The sequence below is a fragment of the Oryzias latipes genome, chromosome 2 (assembly GCF_053564925.1).
Source record: "Oryzias latipes strain Hd-rR chromosome 2, Olatipes_Hd-rR_3.1".
NCBI classification, from domain to species: Eukaryota; Metazoa; Chordata; class Actinopteri; order Beloniformes; family Adrianichthyidae; genus Oryzias; species Oryzias latipes.
The window spans coordinates 10,864,152-10,881,316 of record NC_136238.1 but is presented as its reverse complement, the minus strand read 5'-3'; the positions used below and the strand labels follow the sequence as shown (position 1 = coordinate 10,881,316).

General features: G+C 37.2%; 1 protein-coding gene across 9 annotated transcripts in view; it reads left to right on the top strand.

Moving 5' to 3' along the window:
• The first annotated feature begins 2,020 nt into the window (after nt 1–2,020).
• Nucleotides 2,021–17,165, top strand: part of LOC105353978 (uncharacterized) — a 43,364-nt gene continuing 28,219 nt past the window's right edge. For 5 of the 9 annotated variants that reach the window (XR_013647872.1, XR_013647871.1, XR_013647875.1 and 2 more), the window contains exon 1: nt 6,152–8,584. Coding sequence is in view for 2 of the 9 variants with exons in the window: in XM_078932185.1 (XP_078788311.1) it covers nt 7,302–7,338; nt 8,442–8,584 (180 nt within the window). In the remaining 7 variants the exon portion in view is untranslated. The other 4 variants (XM_078932185.1, XM_078932183.1, XR_013647874.1 and 1 more) reach the window with 3 other exon arrangements.

The window sequence follows — 17,165 nt, the reverse complement described above, 5'->3', positions numbered from 1 at the left end:
CGCAAATAACTGAAGTCTTTTTCACAATGAACACCTTTAACTTTTTGCTTTTTTTCCCCCAGAGATCCATACTGCTACTGCGACGGAGCCAGTACAGTAAAGTGTTACCACATGCCGTGTATGCGACACATCTCACCCCCTACCTCATGCTCTATCAAGAGATGACAGAATCCAACAAATGTGCAAAATGACTCATTCAGCTGTCTAAATACCTCCATTCACAGTTTCTAGAGCACTTGGCAAACAAAAAGCTGCACAAACCTACACCCCTTTACCCCCAATAATGCGTTACCAGTTAGACGGAGCACTGCAAATTGTTTGGCACCTGCAAGACTGCATGAAACGGCAAATCAGTCTGGTTTTCTCTTGGTATGACACATTCTGGATGACGAAATTGGCTGCCTCTTGGTTTTCAAGGAAAGGTGAAAAGTAAACCATTATATCCTTAAAGAGAAAAACTTCATGAGTAAGGTATGACAAAGCTGGAATACCATCTATTTTTTTTTTTTTGTTTTGTTTTTTCTTTAAGCAAAGAATGGACAATACCAATTCCACTAAGCAAACGTTTGATAGAGAATCCAAAAGCCTTGGGAAAGATTTTGCTGTAGCCTAACAAATGTTCTGTCCTGTTATAAAACAAGTCATGTCAGCTATGTGACCAAAAATAAAAAAACACAAACTTTTTACATGACAAACTGAAAAGAAATGTGACTTAAGGACAAAACACTGGCAAGAGAAAGAGACTGAGAGCATCACAGACTATGGATCTGAAATGATTAGGAACAAGAGCCAGGTGTGACAGAAAAGAAAACGGAGCTCAAAAAGACCAAATATACATAATACATACATGATGTTTTTGCACATCATTTTTAGCATATTACTTGTTTAATCTACTATTTTCTATTCTTATATTTTATGATATTTTATCACATATATATTTATTCTTCATTCTTTTTACGTTTTATGATGTTTTTGCACATCATTTTGTCATTTTATTTGCTTAATCAAGATTTATGATATTTTACCACATATTCTTTTTATTTCTAATTAGACTGTTTTCGAGTGTTTTCTCACCCTCGGCTGGGGTGTTTGGGTATATACTGACACCCCTGCCGAGAGGAGGACAGGGCAGACGGCGCTTTCTGGTTTCTCTTTATTTTGGTTTATCTTAATTCTGGTTTAATCACTTATTTATTATCCACTGGTGTTTGTCCTTGTGTATTTTATTGCGCGGGGCTAATTGAATGTATTTTATTGTATTTTATTGCATTTGTTTTTGTTTTTATGTACAGCACCTTGAGCTGTCTTCTCGTCGTGAAAGGTGCTATATAAATAAAATTAATTTAATTTAATTTAATTTTAATTGTGACTGGCATCAGTAACCAAACCGGACAGAACTTAAACAAAAGACTTGAGGCTCAGCAATATTACAATTTATTAAAAAAAATTCAGGCTAATTTTAGTTTAGTTATGATCCAATTTACTTCAACAAATTACTATAAGATTGAAAATATATTTAAGATAGATCCCAATTGAAATCAATGCAGTCAAATTTTTGACTATTATTGCATCAGTCCAAATCTTATTTGATATAGCAAAGGCAAATCTGCAAAATCCACGCAAAAGAATATAGTTAAATTGGATAAAATATTTCCCCTTTTTTAATTTAACCCTGTTATAATTTTACAAAGTCATAATTAATTGTCAGGAAAGAAAATACAAAGCTTTCCAGTTTATATCTAGCTACATTTGGTGCAACTTAGTTCAAAACAGCCTAATTTCTATACAATTGAGAGCATTTTAACTGTAAACAACTCAGAGGAAAAGACAAAAAGAAACAGTTTCTATTAATACAGATTGTTCCAAATCCAAAAGGTTTTATGGTTTATTTAAATTATAATTATTTAAAAATGTCAGGAATCATGATCATTCTTGGCATTGGACTCCAAGAAAGAGGGAAAAAGCATCTTTGGATAGCTATAAGCACTGTAGGGTACATGTGTGTTTACCCCCCCCCCCCCCCCCCCCCCCCCCCCTCACAGCCATCATGCACACGTGGGGCCTACATGGCAATAAATGGGCTGGAAAATAGGCCTCATGAGGTTTGTCCGTGGACTCCGCGGTGATCTAGAGCTAACCGCCCTTGTTCCTAATAAGATATGTTCTGGTTAGATCACTCATAGGAGATTTGTGCATTGACTGCAAATGGACGGGGTGAGTAGGGGGTTGTTTTGGTTTAAAACCGAGGGAAGCTAGAATCCAGTTTAAACCTGAATCCATAAGATATGCCACGTTTAGAAAAAATATATATTTTTGTTCAAAAACCTGCATAAAGTGCTTTTAAAGCAAGGGAACTTAAGTCATGTCTCCGACTGAATTATGTTCAAATAGTTTAGGATCTTGTCCAACTTGCCCCAGGTGTGGGGCAAGTTTATTATTAATAATGCATTTATTTAATTCATTATTTTCTTGTTTATTTCAAGTTAAAAAAATATCACAGGCCATTTTTTGTTTCGATGTTGCGGGAAAATGGAAACCTTTTGTTAATTTCTGGCTGTACGGCCAAGTGGTGCGGGTTCTTTACTTAAAAACGGTTTACAACATCAAAGGCCAAAGTGCTTAGACAATGGCCTGTGCCATATGAACATATATTTACAACAAAAGAAAACATTAAAAAAAGCTCCTAGTCATTTGCAAATCAATTGGATCTGATTCTTTGAGCAAATTCAACCTAGAGCTGATCATCCCACATGTCAATGCTGCAAGGGGATGTAAGTTTATGCTCCCTCCTGGCTGTACCACCATGTGTTTGTGGTATGGGGGAGTTTCTTGAGAACTCCTTTATCATTTTCTCTTAATGTGAGGATGTGCCGCTGGCACAACTTAACCCACACCCTTTGGCACAAATTACCCTAAATCCCGTCATTTTGTAAAAAAAAAAAAAAAAAAAAAAGCATCCCCCAGTTGTTTTAAGTCATTATCATGCTAACTGTATAAACTCATGGCATAGCTTACTGAAGCACTGAAGCGTGTGTGAAGTGGTTTTAAATGTTTCTATAATTGTTTGAAAACATAAGAATGGAAAAAACAAACAGAATTTTTACTTTGGAGAGCAAAAAAAATGTTTTTGAACTAAAACGTGCTTTCTTTTCAAACCATGTGGCTCCCTTCTTTGAGTGAAATGGATTCCTCTTCCAAATTTAGGCCAAATCACCATCTTCTTCTGTGGTTTTCTAGATAAGAAGGGTGCCACTATTTGCCTCTTGGAAACAAATTACCCCACTTTTCCTTACATAGTTAAGACTGTAAACCAGGCTTATTTTGGAGTAGAGCAGTCAACTTCTGATTGAAGGATTGCAGGTTCAGTTTCCGCTTTGCCAGCCCATGTGCCCAAGTGCTAGACATTGAACCAACCACATTGCTCCTGGTGGTTATTGGTTGGTTCCATTAATGTAGGTTGATACATTCCGGTTCATTGGTGTGTGCATGAGTAAATGTGACTGTAAAACCTTTTGTCAATTAAGTAAGGTAGAAAAGTACAAGACATACGTATATATTGTTACTGCTGGTCTATGATGTATACCTATACTAAGCCAATGGTAGGCTACCTTTGAATTTATTAGTGCTGTCATTGGTATGTCCATTTGCTGAAGCCATTTGGATGGGTGAGTCTTTTCAACATGGCAGATTTCTGAGACACTCCATAGCAAATTTGGGGCCAGTCCAACCTCTGCACCATTTGTAGTGTAAATCTACTCAATGATTCCCATTTATAATGCATTTAAAGGAGACATGGGTTTGCAGAAGGACTGTGATAAAATATATGCCTGTGTCTGAAATCCCACCCCAACCCCTAACCACTAAAAAGCTACTATCTAGTGCCCTGACTTTTAAAAGCAATTTGGACACCACGCCAACTACTTTTTTTTTTCAACCGGCGAATACGACGTCACTAATTTCACAAATTGATAACTGATATGAGCGTTTAGTGATGACTATTTATGAATCCACTGAGTTCTGATGATGAAAATGTTGATAGTTTATTAAAAAACAACAACATTCAAATACAGTTTTTTTTGCAAAAATTGTTCAAATCGAATCAAACTTTATTTATAAAATAGCGCTTCTCATGCAGTTTGCGCAGCTCGAAGCGCTTTAACATTAAAAACAGAAAACACACAATATTACAGTAAAAGCCCAACCCACCCTTCACCCTTCCCACTCCCCTCCGTTAAAACATATGACCCATGGCCCCCACCTACAAAGAATAATGACTATGTAACTTTAAATAAATAAATAACCAAACAAAAAGTATGGCTTGGCTCTGCTGTGAGGAAACAGTATTTGGGAATCCTTTCATACCAGGAGCCAGCCCGGCCATGGGAGCATCGCCACAGCGCCCACCCAGACTGGGACAACACTGGGGTCCACTTCACAGCTTTGAAGCTGCAAAGTTAGACTCCAGCTGCCACAGCAAGGGCGACGACCGTGGCAACAACCACCGACCAAGCCGGCAAGCCCTGGAGGAAAAGATCCCCACATGAAACACTGGGGCTAAAATCATTATAAGATACTAAAATTAAAGACATATGATGTATATAAAAACAAAAAATTGAGAATAAGATGCATAAAATGAAAATAAATACATAAAATAGCGTATACTACATAAATAAGCAGTTAAAATCAACTAAAAGCTAAATTAAAAAGGTGGGTCTTGAGCCTCTTCTTAAACGCAATGCATTGTGGTCTGTATTCACCAAACTAGTGAGCATCGATGCACACTGGTTTTTCGACTTCTGGGAAATTTCTAGGGCACTGGATTTGGGAATTTATATTTGCACAGCACTTCAAAATGGCGAGCGCACTATATAGTGCGCAATGTGGTAAGTATTGAAGGAATTCGAACATAGCCAGCGTTTTTTTTTTTAAGTTTGCCACAAATTTCCTCGTCTGTCAAATGAACTGAGGGGTAAAAAGAGGGGATGAACAGACAAGGATGTACAAACAAACAGCTTTTGTGTCATCTTGTTTACTCAATGCTGTTGTTTTTCTCCTGCCCTTCTCATTGTTTAGCTGGTGTCACGGGGGTTTGAAGGTGATCCCCAATTCAGCCTCATACAAGAGGCAGGCATGCAGGGAAAATAAATTACCTTTGAATAATTACAACAAAACAAAAAGTCCTGCCAGGAGAACGAGTCAAATGAACAGAAATTCAAACCTGCATATAGATGCGACGCTGGAAACGAGCAACAACAGTGCAGGTGGGCTGACAGTGAAACAAAGAAAAATATATAGGAGAACAATGAAAAACCAAAACGCATTTATCATGGGGATGAAGCTGATCCAGACTACTTTTCCACAACCCAACAAGGACTTTTATGTAGGTCTGTTTATATCAAATGGACAAGTTAATCGGGAAACCTCTTTGCCCTTTTATTTATTTTGTTGCAAAAGTTACATGTTTTGGAGCTGTAAGCTGGATACTTTAATAAAGACATAAATGATTAAGTTTTGTGATTGTTTCCCCCTCAATAATTTCTAATGATAGTGCACTTACAACCTGGACTTCACCTGAGTACTTTTAACCAGAGTTGTGTATTGGTAAGAGTCTGGCGATACGATGCGTATCCCGTTGTACCGGAACACATTATCTTCCTTTATTTTTTTTTAAATATGACTTAGAAAAACCTGGATTTTAACACGTCTTCCATTGTATTAAAAATGGCAAATTCAGTTTATTTAATGATCACAATTTTAATAAGCACAGCAACTGTATCTCATATATCAGTTGCTTTTACCCAAGAAAATTCATAGTGCTTCTATGTTGGTAACTTAAAATATATAAAGGTAAGAGTCAACATTGTCTGATTTCCACAACAAAATATATTTCAGCATGAGTAAAAAAAATGGAATGAATGTATCTTAACCAATAAGTTTCTAAAAGTATTATTAAGTTAATAAAGTGCTTCTCCAGTACTTTTAAACAGTTAACAGACCCCGACCATTTTAATGGAGTGTGGTAAAAGTCATAACTTGGCTTTGAAGGACAGTTCTCCAGCTTGTTTTGCAGTCAACTCAGATGGACACCATCCCAACCAATGGCCATCTGCGTTACTTCTTGTTCCTGCGTGACTTCCTGTATGAGGTAGGTTTTAAAACAAAAGCAATCGGCTGAATGATTTTCTTCATTACAGTGTAAATTCTTTACAAACATACAGTACAAATGGGACAAAATTATTTTTGTTTTTTAAACAGAATGTAAAGGTGATAAATCTCGATTGACTCCAACATCAGACAACCCTAACAAAGATTGTAAATGTATCTGTAACATTAATAAAATCTCAAGATAGGTGTTAAGTATTTATCAAATTTTAAATGAATATTCAGTAGTTTTTTTTGTTTTATCATAAAAACTAATAATAATGCACATATAAATTTTTTAAATGAATTATAGTGTGCTTTATAATTTCTGTAAATACAGACTATATGTCTACATAATTTGTCATGTAAAAAATAATTACAATTAGTGAAACATAATTTAACATTTTAAAATATAAAAAAACAGCTTGATAAAATATAAATAAATACAGTTAATAAAAGAAAAATGTAGTACCCAGCATCCTTGAATAGTCTTAGAAATCGTCACACAATTGACCTTGTGACAGAGCACAAGTCTGTCACGATGTGAGTGTTAAATAAAGTGTATTTGCTTCTGACAGCATCAGTGGGTGCACACACTGTATAGCTGTAAACTTCCAACAGTTCTTGCAATTCACTTTATTTATTTTCTGTTTTTGGTTGTTTTCTATGTCTTATTTGTTTACTTCCTGATTTCATAGGAGTACTTCCTGTATCCTGAATGTCCAGTGGACCCACCTATTGTTTTGGTTTCCTTTGACAGGCCTGTTTTAAATTCAAAATGATTTCTTTTTATTTTGCATTTTTGTTTAAAGAATCTTGTTAAAGTTTGGACTTCTTTGTCTAATTATTGCTTTGGTAATTAGGAAAATGCATGTAATTTTTCTTTTTTTTAGGATATGTTTGATTTTGATTGTTAATTGTGCTTGTTTGGTAAGGGGTGGAGCCAACCACCTATAAAAGACCCGTTCGTCGACACCTCCCATTAATCAAAACCACTAGTATGGCCACGCACACTTCGATGTTTCGAGATACATTACTCAGGCGCGAGACGGGTGTCGAAGGGAAAATAGACTAATAAACGAGAGCAAAGTTTTAAAAAAAATAGTCAGAATTGTGTAATTTGATTTCCCAAGAGCCTTTGGTACAAGGAGACACGCGACATGACCTGTTTGGACCGTAGAAGTTGGAAGCGTTTTGGTAAGTTAGCTTTGGCTAGCCTAGCAGGCAGCTAATAATGTGGACCGGCTAAAGCTGTAGCCACGTGATCGTTGGAACTGTGCCGTGACGTGGCGGGTTTAGGAAAGCAAAAATGACAGGTTATGAAGCGACGTAGAAATAATTTAGGGAGTTTTGATATCACACGAGTTCACTTTTGTTTATTTGGAATTTGTTGTACTGGGATGCACAGCATAGTGTGTTCAGTGTAGCTTAAAAACAACTAACACGGTCGTGCTCTGAATATATAGTAAATAGAAATCAATTAATTGTTGTCTATTTGTGTAGCTGTTAATCAATCCCTCTGTTTTTAGCCTCTTATCAACTATTTATTGGAGAGCAAAAAAAAAAAAAAAAGTTGTAAACAGGAAGTTACTGACTCGGTTCCATCATCACAACAACAGATGATAGAAAACTCAAAGTCTTGCCAACTTGGCATCTTTTTTAAATCAAGCAGCTTTCAAATCCCACAGCAGGCTTACAGAAAATCCAGCCACTTTTGTTGTTATTAGAGATTTATTGTGTCATTGACATGGATTTTCTGTCCTTAAAGAGCTGCGGTTGCTGTTGTCACATATTGTATGGGCTGCATTTGGCTGCTTGGATTGTAAAGCAATGGTAAAAGTGTAAAGTTTGATTTAAAGATGTCTGCCAGGTTAACAATAGATGGAAAATATCCACAATTCAAAAGATGCTTAATGGTTTTTAGACATTCAATAAAAAACTAAAATCTTCAAATAAAAAAGAAAATTTGAGACACTAAAGCAGAAAACACAAGGCAAAAAAAAAAAAAAGACAGACCATGTGAGTATTTCTGTTACATTTTTTCCTTTATTTTGAAAGGAAGTTTTTTACTATACCGTTTGTTTTGAGGGAATAAAACATTTTTTGAAAAAAATGATGCAATCAACAGTTATTAGGAGGAAAAATACAATTTAAAAGAAAAAGAATAAATAAATACATGTAGGCAAAAAGAAGTAAATAAAAAGGTATTTGTCAGCACCATTCCAAAATCGCTTCTTCACAGTTTGCCATAAAATCAGGAAATGGCGCGTCTCTAACAAACACCACTTTTGCTTTTTCAGGCTCGGCTTTTGGCACCTCGGGTTTGAATCCCTCCCTGATGACGAGTGACCTGCCAACCTCAACCCCCGAAACAAGCCGGACCAATTTCTTCCCTGCTGTTGTTACCGACACTCCATCGCACTGTCTGCCAGAGGAACTTCAGGTAGGAAAATACAACGCCTCCTTAATTGCTTTTAGGCATTTTTTGTGAAAGATGGTGCATTTAGACACAGATTTTTAAGTGTTTTTTTTTTTGCCTATTAGCATCATCTGTATTACACTCTCTCATTTGAGACTAAAAACAACGAAGCAGATGTTTTGATATTGAATCATCTGTTAATTATTTGTGTTTCAATGATGAATTTCCATCACAAACCTTTTAATAGCTCTGATATATTTAAATGGGTGATCAAGAAGGCAAAAAGAAAATGCCTCCCAAGTCAACTTATGAAGAAATATTAGAAATCATAACCATCAAGCAAAGACTGATGGACTTCAAATACATTATATTTGTCTAAAATTGTCTCCAGGTTTGCCCTGATGCCAGAATACAAACTTATTTTGAATTAAATGGATACATTTAGATGAATGTGTACGACAAAGCAACATGACAAAGCTTTCATTTTTTCCTTTTATCAGCTTGCTGAAATTGACCTGTGTGCTTGCAGTTGTCATGGTAACGGTGCCGCGGCACATCATCTTGCCAACAGCAGAAGCGTTCCGTGTGCGCTCTGTTCGAGTGACTGACCTCGGGCCAGTCCAGCAAGAATAAATAAATAAATAAATAAAAGGCGCATTAGCAGCTACTTGTACAGTCAGGAGTCTGACGCTGAACCTTCACACCTTTCTGAGGTTTAGGTGGAAGAAAAACACTTTACCTGTGCTTATTTTACTGGGAACACGCTGGGGAAGTGAAGTATGTGTTAGAGCAGGGGTGTCAAACTCATTATCACAGAGGGCCACATCAGCATAGTGGCTGTCCTCAAAGGGCCAGATATAACTTATACGTTTAACTAAATGTAATGAAAAATAAATGTAACCACTCCTTAATGTTAAATAACTCATTATTTATTTATTATAACTTTTTAAAGTGACAATTACAGTTATAGAAAACATATGTTTGCTTGTTACTCTAGCATAAATCCTTTTCAATTTTACTGCTTATTAAAACCCACATAAATGACGTATCAAACTGTCCAAGTGAAAAAAGAAAAATAACATAAAACTGAGCTAGAAAGAACATGTATTACACGTGTTACATTTGACAAAAAAAGGCTGCACACGGCCTTGCATCCAGCTGAGGGTATTCAGCTAAATACAATTTTTATTTTAAGGAATCAAAAACGTTTCTCTTCCGGCGGGTCACTTAAAATGGCATGGCGGGCCACATTTGGCCCCCGGGCCTTGAGTTTGACACGTGTTTTAATTTTGATTGCTTAGCAATGAAGTGACGTATATCACTGCGAGGATGATGATTGGCTGATGACAATTTTGAATATAATTATATGTATATTTATTATTGATGACCTGCAACCTACCCACACATCCTTCGTAATGGACATGCCTTGATGTTTCTGGGACAGTGTACTATAGTTTGTGGACCATGAGATGAACTTAAAATTATTTAAATCTTATGTGTTAATCCAGGTTGTGTTTACTGAACTGGAATTGTATTTTTGTGCTACACGGCTTTTAAAAAACATTCTCAACTTTGTTAAAACTACGAAGCGGTGCCGCTTGATTGATAAATGGAGCATTATGGATACTGTAGTCGGGAGCCTGGCATAGTGATACATACTGGGCTTTAACGTATTACAGTGAAAAAGTGAGAGTGATTTATTTTTTATTTTTTATTTTTTGTATTTCATGTGTTGCCACTGAAGTTGCGAGTCAGGCTGAATCCGAATTACCGGTACTGCCCTCCTTGTATGGCTTCTCCCTCCCCCTACAGTAAACCTTCCAAACGGACGCTTGATGCTGTTGTCATCCACGTTAGCCGCCAGTGCTCGGAAAATACACAGCAATATTGTTTACTTAAAAAAAGCCACGCAAGAACAAAAACTCAATACTTACATTAAAGCGGAAACTTCTGTGGTTCAGAGCTCACCCCCGTGAAGAAATACATTTCTCCTCCCCACCACAAGCGCAACGTGGATCACCCTACCAGTGGAGGAAGAGCCACCACTACAGCTTCAAATCCCCCTACAGTTGGAGCAGTATGGACGAGCAAGAGGAGTAAGGAAGCAACTCGGATTCAACGCTATTGATAAAGTTTGACCTTTCTGTCTTGTTGCTCTCTCTAAAAAGGCTGATTATCGCAGATAAGAGGAGTAACAACAGAAAAAAAACTTCCCATTAACTCTTCTGACCAATCACCTGCCTCTCTGCCACTCTAGGCATGCTGGGTATCTTAGTCTAATCTAATTATGACTTTGTTTTGCTTAATGCTCTCTATAATCTTGTGTGCTTTACGGTCTACATATACGGTACGTTAATAGACACTTTTTTTTTTTGTTAGAACAGGGTTTTTTGTTACTCTTTCCTCACAAAATTAAAATATTATAAGTTATAAATCGCGGATAAATTAGTCCCACAGATTTAACCCATCATTGTATTTGCATTTTAGCCACTTAATATGCCCTTATTTTCTTTGAATCGTTTTAATATGTGAAGCATTAGTCTCCCTATAGAAACTCTGACATGGCTGACCTCATGAGGTTTGAAGGTGTGTACACACCTTGCAGCCTCAGAGAGGGGGAGGTGGGTATTTTTGGTGTGAGGTCTCCAGGGTGTTGCCTCCAGCTATTTTTGACACAGCCTGTCAATACAATGTCCTGAGTCAGACGAAAGGGGGGGTCAAATACCTGACTGGACTGAAGCTCAGCCTTTTCTTAGACTTCCACCATTCAATGATCTGATTTCGATTTTTGGATACATTTTCTAGAAATCTCTTCAAATGAACCAGATTTAATCTTTTTACCTTTATATTTCATTCATTCGGTTTCTTTAGTCATTGAAAACAAGTGTTTGAACAACAAGTGGGTGCCACTTTCACAAAATAGTTGGATGTCCATCTAGTAGAGGTCCTACGTGGCTTTCAACAGCCATCCTACAGGATTAAAAGTTTTAAAAAATCGGAAGAACTTCTCACCATTTGTTTGCATTTGTAGAAACTCTTCAACGACTTAACCTTTGGGTATTTAATCATAACCAGGTGGTTTTCTCTCTGTTTTTATTTATTTTTACAGTTTCTTTTGTTTTCCATTTAAAGATATGTTCTATTTTGTTTCCTCACATCTATATCCATTTCCTGAAGTTTTGGTCAGACGTTACAATTGACTGTATATGAGAACTGGACTGAGCCCTCTACCCTCACGTTCCAAACAGGAAGTACCAGCTGGTTCCAAAAAGCCAAAATCCCATAGACTTGGCTATTACTTATTTGTATTTGTCAGAATAACCATTCTTATTCTGGTTAACTATTTTAAAAATAGCTGCGTTTACATAGACAAAAGTAATCTGAAAGAATGCCTGATCGGAAGAAAACTGCGTCATGTAAAAGTGTTGTTCGGAATACTTTGCCCCGATCAGGACGTTTCAGGAGCGTTTCAGGAAACTTTATTGTCATTTTATCATGATAAAACGAAATTAGGCTCTCTGGTCCCGGGCCAGCCGTTTACATTCAGAGCAGAGCTGCGGCTTTGGGGTGTGTGAGATTTTCAAAGCAGAAATGCCGCCCAGTGCTTTGAAACTGTTCAAACAATCACGTGGATTTGTGTTTCCAGTTGTGTCCCGACAAAATAAAGGCTGATGTTATTCCCATTTCCTGCATGGATTTTGTGTTCTTTAAACAAGGCTAATGTTGGCGCGTGTTAGCCCACCCCTAGCCCTGGCTTCTTCCAGCTCTGTGTTGCCAGAAAGACAGCACTGACCACACAGATTAAAGATAAAATGATGAGCGAACAGGCGCTTCACAGTATTTATAACAGTAATAAAAGCACGTTTAGAAGATAATCTTGGACCGACCTGCTGCATGTATGTATATGGCAGCTAGGTTTGTTTGCGCATTTAACCGGGGCTAATTTTCTTGCTAATCCTATTTTTTAAATTAAATTTCTTAATGTAGTGCAAGTTATTCAAGGTATAAATTGGCCAATTAGATGTCTCAGTTAAAGTAGGCGGTGTCTTCTGGCCTCCTTGCCCAACGTTCGAAACATTTGATTGACCAACTTTCAAGAGGTAGGGGTGTGGACTTCCAACAAGCTTACTCCTAATTGGTGAGAGTGGCTGCTATAGAAATGTTGACCAATCACTACTTTACAACAATTGCGGCTTTCCTGTACATCTTCAGGCTCCAGTATGGTGGCGCCCAAATTGCGAAAAACTGCGATTGAAATGACTTCATTTGGTTGGACCCTGAAATAAGCCATTTTCTACAGCTGACATCACACTCACTTGTTCCAGTTCTCGTACGCAGTTTATGGATATTACCAATTGATGAACAGTAAATGCTTAGAGGGAGTGTCCCTAAGTAAATTATTTTCCAACATTGATTCTGCAACTATTGCTACTTTTTTACTAAAAGAAATTGATTTCTTCCGTAAAGGGCTTATACTGTGCTTTTCTTAAGCCTTCCAGAGTAAACTATTTTCATATACATGATCATATATTACCTTTGGCACACTAGAGAACAATTTTTAATGAAATGTGAGTTACGGTAGTTGAAAGAATGTCAACATTGGAGCTAAATCTTTGGTGTTAAAGGGTTACTCACAGAGCTAAAAGTACAGTGAGAAATGCGTATATTGAAATTGATCATAAACTCCAGAAACTTCTACAGAAATGTTTGTAAGCTCCTGGTACCTCGGTGGGTTCGGTTGCATGAACATCCTGAAGCGATCGAGTTCTGTATTCAGGGGGGTTTGGTTGCTTTTCAGGTGGGACTGGCTTAAGAGTCAGCTGATGTAGCTGAGGGTGAGGCTCTGCACGAGTGTTCAGTGTAGCTCACTGGTGGGCCAAAGGTGTAGTCTGCCCACGACTTAAAAGATAGGGTTTTTATGATGCAACTTCTGCATGAGGTGGAGTGAGCATCTGCTTTTTTACTTTGATGGAGCCTGGGAATCTAAGGCCCAGTTTGGGGCTTTTGGACATGATTTGCACTGAACAACCCTGTCAATCCCAAAATGTCAACGCTTTCTTTCTTTTCTTATGTTATTTTTTCACTCAAAAGAAAATAACCTAAACTCACAGCAGTAAGTTCTCATTTTGTCCGTTTGGTAGCCGCTAAGTCTGTTCTGTTGAAGCAACAATCCTTTAACTTCCAGATGAAACTACTTTAAAAAAAAAATTCCAGATCAGGCACTACTTGGGCCAAAACAAGCTTGTCAGTCTCCATTCAGTCTACTTGTAATTTGATCTGAAACAGTGTTTTGTGTCTGTTGATGGATCTTGTATTAATGTAAATATAGTTTTCACAATTTTCATTTAAATTTAATATAGAATTGAATATAATAATAATAATAATAATGGATTGGATTTATTTGCGCTTTTCAAGTCACTCAAAGCGCTTACATTGTGTCCATTATTCATTCACTCCTCATTCATACTTGGTGATGGTAAACTACTGTTGTAGCCACAGCTGCCCTGGGGCAGACTGACAGATATATACCCAAAAAATCCAGAACCCAGAAAATGGTCCTTTTGCAGAGGCAGCTAATTTCTGACACCAACAATATCTACAAAAACTACTACTTGGTGATAAACTGTACAATGACTATATGTAAGTAATGGAGTGATCATTAATTTCAATCAGTCCATTTAAAAAAATTCAAAATTTCAGCAACTTGGTTGCCATTTATCGACTAAATTTAACAGGATCTTTTATTTTTCAATAACAGCATATATACCCTTTGCAAGTGCATGAACACCCTCTGCCATTTTGTGATTCAAATTGCAGGAGTCAAACCGAGAGTATCACTGCCGTGGAGCTTTTGTGTCCACTACTGCCTGCCTTTGATCAGTTCCCTCAGTGTTTTTGGCAAGAAAAAAAGGGCTGCCAAGTCTGCCACAGATTAAACCGACGTCTGCTGTCTTCTCTGACCTTGTTGTTGCCTGGTGAAGTAACTCAGTTTGGAACTTTATACTCATCCTAAACAGATTTTGAAAGTGTTGGCATTTAAACAGTGTTTTTGTAACCCTTGTGCTATCCTAGGCACTTTACCATTGGGAGTTGGGTCATCTAGACCCACTAGACAGTGCTCTGAACCTTTTTTCTTCAATGATTTGTGATCTTCACTGGTGTCCATGGATTACATGAAATCTTTCCACCTTTATCCACCTTTGTCATGGTAGGGAGAACATTTCAATGTAAGGGTGGGGTCATCTAAGATAGCACAAGGGTTAAACCAATTTTTTGGCAAGTTGTATTATTTAACTAATAGATTTTACTGTATGTGACCTGTATCAGATTAATATAAATATCTTCTAAACATATATAGATTATTCATGTATATATATGCAAATATGTCTAAATGTGTAAACCGTGTAAATTTAAAATTGACTCGTCTCAAAGGGAATCGAGGGGATTTAGTTAAATATAAAAATGTAAAAAATTGTGAATGGAATTGGTTACGGAAATTATTGGTGATACCCACTCCTATTTAGTTTTTTTTTTTTAGAGAGCAAAAACTACAACAGAATGAGAACAAATGTATCATAATTGATATATGGATTGCATAAGAGGTTGTGTACCTTTAGATTCTAAATTGAATGTTTGGGCAGTGATCTTTTATTGTTTTTACAAAGAAATTGATGGTTTACTTTGCTGGTAAATCTAGATGACAATTTGAAAACATTGTTCGTGGGTTGGCTGATCGTTTGGCTAGGTGTCAAGAATCGTTAGAGCACAATTTAAATGTCACATTAAGGTTAGCCGTCGGGTTCAGATATCATCGGTTTCTCAGCGCTCCAAAACCCGGATTGGTTTGAAAGAAAGTGTATGAGAATCGGCTGTAGCAGAGGAAGCAGGTTTGTTCTGCAAACTTAAATTAATTGGCAGCCGCTTTCCCCTGAGAGGCGGAGGAAAAACATGGACTCTGCCCAGACATCGCACCATATTCCAAATGTGACTTGTTGGGTGCTTCCTGCCAAACTGAATGAGCAATTGAAGCATGTTTTTTTGCTAAAAGAAGACAGGCGCCACTTGGCAAAAATCACACATTGTGGCTCAACCTTTAGAAAATAAGTAATTAACACCCGCTCTCGTCCCTCCTGGCTCTTTATTTTCCAAACCTCACACTTTAAATCCGGAAATACAAACATGTACGCAAATATGAGTAAACCTGCACTACCTGTCTCTTTCTTTAAATATATTTTTCTCTTTTGGATGTAGCAGGAAAAGCTCAGATTGTGACATGTTAATACACCAAAATATAGAACAAAGGGGTTCATTCCCTTTGCGGATATGCACAACACATTCAAAGCCATTTTGTGTTGTAGGGCCCTTCAGCTGTTCCTGCTCATGCACTTGCACTTAGTAGCTGTCTCCCTTTCAAGACGTTTGAATCTAGTCGGGGTTTGCATAATATCATGAAGTTTTGCTGGTTTTTTATCTACTTGAATGTGAAATCTACAGTCGCCCATCAGCCTGATCAAAGCCCCACTGAACACACTTTTTGTCACGTCCCCCTTGTTTTTTTTTGTGGAATGCTCTGAATTTGGAACCATTGAGACCAAAACCTGGCTGCCAAAACGGCGTCTCTGTTCAGATATTGATGAGTTTTCATTGACAGGACACTGGTGTTTCAAAAGGAAAACAAAGGACATCTCTGGCAAAAGCATAAGCCATATCAACGCTGTCCAAAAAAAATCACAAAAAATAAAGCATTTCCAGTATCGCAAATTAGCTGACAAATTATTCAGAAAGTATTTGTGGCAAAGTCCAAAGGATGCTGTCGTGCAGAATTACTGTTTCAACTGCTGAGATCATTGATGAGTCCATAGTAACACACCCAACACTTATGTAGCAGTAGTGGTCATACCAAACATTTTAAACTTGCAGATATAGCCTCAAATGTTTCCGTATGTCCTTACCAAAGATTGCTAAATTCCACTTGTTTCGCAGTCCAGAAGGGCTCTTAAATTTTTTCACAACAGTTTTATCTAGCCTTAGCGGAGAGTCCATAAAGTTAACCATTGGAGGTCAGCTTCATTGTGAACAAGAACAACTAATGCTGTCCTCACCGCATGTGGCTTTAATGCTGTTGGACAGCCATGTCCAACAAATATAAACAAGTTCCAAAGGACCCTGACTTTGGTTCTTTTATTTCCTTTTATTTCTTCTGGAAAACTTGGGTATTTATATTTTTGTAACTGAAATAAACAGAAGTAGAGTGTACAAGCTCCATACAAAATCAAAAATACATGCCTACTTCACATATCATAATTTGTACCATACAAATAACACATGATATGCGTTGAAAATAATGTAACAACCCCGTTATTAGAGTAACGCGTAATTACTTAGAAAGATAGAAGTCTTAAAGCTTGTTTCAGAGCTAACCCAATATGGACAGGATGCCTTGCTGGTAAAAACCTAACAAAGCCAAACAAATAAACCGTGTGGTGAGAACGCTATAGATCTAACCTCCACATATTAACTTATCTCACTCGCACAATTCTCTTTTAATATAATTGATAACATCTTTAAGGTAAATCACAGATGCTTTGCTAAACAACTAAATCTT